Source organism: Loa loa (assembly GCF_000183805.2).
Source record: "Loa loa unplaced genomic scaffold supercont3.24, whole genome shotgun sequence".
Lineage (NCBI taxonomy): Eukaryota > Metazoa > Nematoda > Chromadorea > Rhabditida > Onchocercidae > Loa > Loa loa.
Genome location: NW_018108204.1, coordinates 102139 through 107215, shown reverse-complemented (window position 1 = coordinate 107215; position 5077 = coordinate 102139). Strand labels below are relative to the sequence as shown.

Sequence of the window (5077 nt, the reverse complement as noted above, 5' to 3'; positions counted from 1 at the left end):
AAATAGCACCTGAAATTACGAAGTAATTAGAAGATTGCTTAAAATAAATATGGAGACCCTCGACAATAACGACGATATTATACAACGAACTCCAAGCCATCAAAAGAAATGAAAAGGAATGGATGACCACTATCGAAAATATAGAGCGAGTGCTACGTCAGTTGGAAGCCATAGGAGAGAATTTGGAGCATTCAAGTATCGAAACCACGATAGAAAGTAAGTTACCATCATGGGTTTTGAATAAGATATGTACTCAAAAGAAAGTAGAGGTGCCTTGGTCAATTTCAAAACTTAGAGATTTTTTGTCGGACATAGTCCATGTAACCGAACAGGTCAAGAATAGTCAGAATCCTTCCACATTTATGGACACTAAACTTACAATCGACAAGTTAGGACAAAAACCAAGATATAATCCTGGAGGAACATCAGCATTGTCGATGGTACGTAGCAATTCAAAACTCTTATCATTCGCAGTTCGAAACAATCAACATTTAACGCAACTCAGCCTGACCCAATTCAGCTCAACCTCTTGCAACCCAGATCAACTCAACGCAACTCAGCCTGACTCAACTTAACTCAACCCAATACGCAACACAACCCAATTCAAAGCAGCCTAACGAATCTTAAGAAGCCGATCGACAACACTGGCGATATTTGGCTATTGGTCGACATCACACTTCACGATTCAGAAAAAACCCACCACATGGACTAACAATTCAGTAAATTAAAGTTGTCTGCAAAGAATGTGCTTGCCATAAGGCACTAAAATAAAGTAATTCAAACCTGATATTGATTAAGTAAACTTGTATTCAACTTCAGTTCTTCGAGATGTTCTTTTGTGTTCAAAATTTCTACACCGCTTGTCGTCCAGCTTGCATCATCGCCGGTGACATTCATTTGATCATGAGAAATTCTCAAATATTACTTGAGAAACTTTGATACTTTAAGGATTTTATTGAAAAAATCCTTTGAAATGAAAAAAAGAAAATAAAAAATTAGGAAGAAAAAAAATTATTGACTCCAAACAATTCTAACTTACACACATAATGCATCAGTGAAATTAATCAACATCGATGCATTCCACACAGAGCATTCAACCATTCTTGTTATATTTAAACCGATATCAAGAGCCTGTAGCAATGAAAAATTGGCTGATACGGTAGTGTTCATGCACACAAATATACTTCCACACATGTAACATCACTTAAGGTATTATTGTATAAAAAATTACTGTGTAAGTTGCATTTATCCATAAAGTCTGTAATTTAGTTTTAGTGCTCTCATCGTCAGGGATTTCGGAAGTGTTCTTTTTACTTTTAGTAGAATTATCGCGATCAAGATAAAAAAGTGTTCCTGAAACATTCTAAAATGAAAGAAGTAATTGATAGGGTAATGAATTGCTCCAGTATACTACTTAAATACTTTCTATACAACGGCAGAATTGAGAAAGGACAGGTAGATGTTTTGTCCCTTGGATTGATTTCCCAAATATTTCCAAACTACCAAATATAACCTAACAAGTCTGAATGAGGTGAGATGATTTCAATTGAACGGAAACTAAGAACTATTTGGCTTTCCTCAATCAATAATTGTAAAAAGGTTTAAATAGGATACAAAGGAACTTGTTACAATCACATAATCATATCATTTGCTCTGCTACCCTCATTAATAGTTTCTTCAGTAAAATTATCACTTGAAAAACTTTTTGTCTCGATTAGACTGTTCCGTAATATCTTCGTGATACTATTTTCGCTGTCTGCAACAAATTCGTTTCCTCTCGCAAACAAATTGAATCATTACTCCACAATGGCTTCTGGTCACTTTAAGTAATTCTGGATTTGTTACTTTTTGGGAATCAAATTGTCAGGAAGTAATAAAATGAGAAAAAATTTATAATAAACCATAAGAGCTTCGAATAGGAAGTAGAATGTATGGTGTACATATTACAAAGTTTTTGCTACTTATATCTCTACGTGATGTAATTCAGACAAGTCACGCAACGTATGTTTGACGTGGTTAGCTGTAATATTCATAATATATTTTAATATGCAAATAAAAAAACATACCTTTCTTCAACGGTGTCATTGTCGGATAAGTATTTGTTCGCCTCAGAACTTTTGCCATTTAATAACGCAGTTGAAATAAAAAATAAAAGCTCACTAAAGTATTTCATAGCATCCGGAACATTTCCGTCCGTTTTCACGATTAATTCGATAATACCAATTTACTTTTGACATGGAATCATTGAACATATACTGCAAACCTTCTTATAGGTAAACCTATCTATAAACCTTTTTACAATTTTAGTTGTAAAAGTAAAATTTACTTTCAAACTAACTTATTTCTGCAGTAAGCTTAATTATCAGAAAATTTCCAAAATTTATATTCTCATTTTTATTATCAAAAGAATAAACAAATATTTGAAAATGACTATTCAGTAGCCGTGCATATTACTCAAGAATAAATGAAGACAATTGTGAACTACCACAGGGAACGGTCAATCGTCAAGCAAAATGATTGGACTGGAAGAAAAGCCAACAACCTGTCAAATTCAATCAGTTCTATGGGGAAATGGATGTAACCGCGCATTAATTACCGCTTTTTTATTTCGTATTTTTTAAATGTCTGTTTGTTGACAATTTATTTAATGAAATTGCAACAACAATTTCATTTATTCAAACAAAACGCCATTTTCATTCCTCTCCCACACTTCAATATAGCCAATATCAGCATTGCCTTCTTGTAAACATTAAAATTCTTTATTAACTACCATTTTAATAAACTATGAGATGAAAATATTAACATCTTTTTAGCTATTTCTCATTTTCATTTCTCTTTCCCACGATATTGTTTTAAAGTATTTTCATTTCTCACTGATATTTTTTTCTATTTACTGGAAGATTTCACTGAACTACACTGAGAAGTACTGGAATAGTTCATGTCGTAACATGTACATCTTTTTATTTAAAATCTTGGTAATTTTCTTTTGAAATTGATATTTCCCGAAGTCATTTTGAATTTTCCCGATTTTTACTATCTTATGAGTTATGACAATTTTTTAGAAATAAAGTCCGTTTGTTTATGACATCTTGAACTTGCAAGGTTGGGAGAGGTATTCAGGTTCATCTTGAACCTCCCTGAATACCTCTTCCAACTTTGCAAAACATATGTTTCGGAAGATTGGAATATTGGGCTCTTTCTTCATGGCTTTTGTTGCTGCCTATTTGTGCACTATCAAAAGACAAATATCCTAATTGGATGCAATGAATCGATACATAATTTATTTCAGATCGAAATTTTGATGCTATTAGTTGTTTCGGGATAATTTCTAAATGTTATTACTAATTAAAAGTACTATTAATTTGGAATGAAATGTGGATGAAATGTTAGTTCTGATGAAAGCACTGCTAATATACTTTATTCCGATTACTCTGAAAAACGAAATCCAATTATCATTTAATACACAATAGAGTATAACATTTTCTAAAATAATTACAGAAGGATTAACTTTCTTTTATAAAATTTTTCGAAGTATCATATTCGATAGCGGTCAATGGCGAAGTTGTTGCTATCTGTGACGGCTGGAAGTTTCTAAAAGGCATTCCTCATACGATGGTGTGGGAGATCGTAGTAATTTGGAAATGACACAATTGCTGCAAAATTTTTTCGATTTTAGGTCAATGAAATTGAATGAAATAAAAATTAAATAGGACTGAAATTTCCATTCTGAACAAAATTGATTATCCTTATTGCTTCCAATTGGTTTAATTAAAATTCCACCTTTTTCTACCTTCTTCTATTCCTTAACTCACATGAACAATCGTATCTTCTAAAAATTTTTCTCTTCTAAAATTAATTTACAACTCAATTAGAATGATGCCTTTATTACTTGATGTTCATAAGGCAAATTTTCACTTAGCTTTAATATTTGAAAACTTGAAAATATCACCTTCCTCAAATTCAGATTTCTGTAGAAGATTTGCATCTGTTGCAAAATTTGTTCCGATGAAAATTGGGATCTAAATAAAATGCTAATATTCATTCTCAAGTTTTTAATTGTTTTGAATTTTTAAAGGAATTGATGATGGTAAGTGTTAGATATCACGAGAATTGTCACATGTAAATGACCTTAATCAAACTTAGAACCATCTATGAAGCAGTTTCTTTACTATTTGGCCAACAGTGATTTCAAAATATTCAATGACTGACCCCAATAGTTTGCAAAGAATGAAAAAGTTTAAAAAGGAAAAAAACGAACTGTCAAGGTACAAACAATATGTTTCACGCTGCTACTCATTGTGATCCTATCAAAGCCAATGTCCAGTTTGAAATCATACTCGAAAGTCATGCATCCACTAATCTGGAAACCCGGTACAAAGCTAGTACGTTAAATTTGCGAATTTATACCGATCCACTGGGTATTTTATGTATATCCATGCCAACACTTACTATCAAGTTTATGAAATTGCTACCATAGGTAATTAGTCAGAAACTATAGGATGATGACTCCATAATTAAACAAAGTTAATGTGGGAAACAATCCCCAAATAAATTTAAATATTGATAGGTCAATAAGGTGCAAAAAAAAAATTAAAACCGGAGAAAAAGACAGTAATGGATTTACCAAGTGTATCCTGGAACCATTCTTTGCCATATTTCATCGGATATGTCGCTATGCAAAAAACTCTCTGTCTTATCGATAAATGAGAAAATTTTATAGATTTGTCAGATTTATGCAAATTTCTTTTTGAACATATCGTAGGGAAAAAGCTCTTCAATGGTCCAAAATGTCAAAAATTCAAATCTGAAATCTGTTATTCAGAATTTCAAGAAAATGCAAAAATCAATAAATACAATATATATCAATATATACTTGTTATCAATATATACTTGAGCAGGTATTGCCTCACCAAGCACTAACCAACGTTTTGAGATTGACAATTCAACATCAAAGTAACAACCCCCAAAAGTGTTTGAAATTGACGGAAAGGATTCGAGAAGTATAACTTATAAACAAAATTTATGTGTCCATGTGAAAATTTAACTAATCGTTTTGTAAATGAAAGGAAGCAAGAAA

General features: G+C 31.9%; 2 protein-coding genes across 2 annotated transcripts; one reads left to right on the top strand and one right to left on the bottom strand.

The window, feature by feature from the left end:
• Positions 1–122: 122 nt before the first annotated feature.
• On the top strand, positions 123–575 carry LOAG_16858 (hypothetical protein; the record flags this gene model as incomplete). Its single annotated transcript, XM_020449516.1, has 1 exon — positions 123–575. The coding sequence occupies one exon, from the start codon at positions 123–125 to the stop codon at positions 573–575; it is 453 nt and encodes a 150-aa protein (XP_020306937.1).
• A 202-nt stretch (positions 576–777) lies between these two features.
• LOAG_12491 (hypothetical protein) lies at positions 778–2124 on the bottom strand (the record flags this gene model as incomplete). Its single annotated transcript, XM_003148002.1, has 5 exons — positions 778–913; positions 1040–1131; positions 1232–1353; positions 1661–1756; positions 2067–2124. 5 exons carry the CDS (start codon positions 2122–2124, stop codon positions 778–780), a joined length of 504 nt encoding a protein of 167 aa, XP_003148050.1.
• Between the last annotated feature and the right edge of the window lie 2953 nt (positions 2125–5077).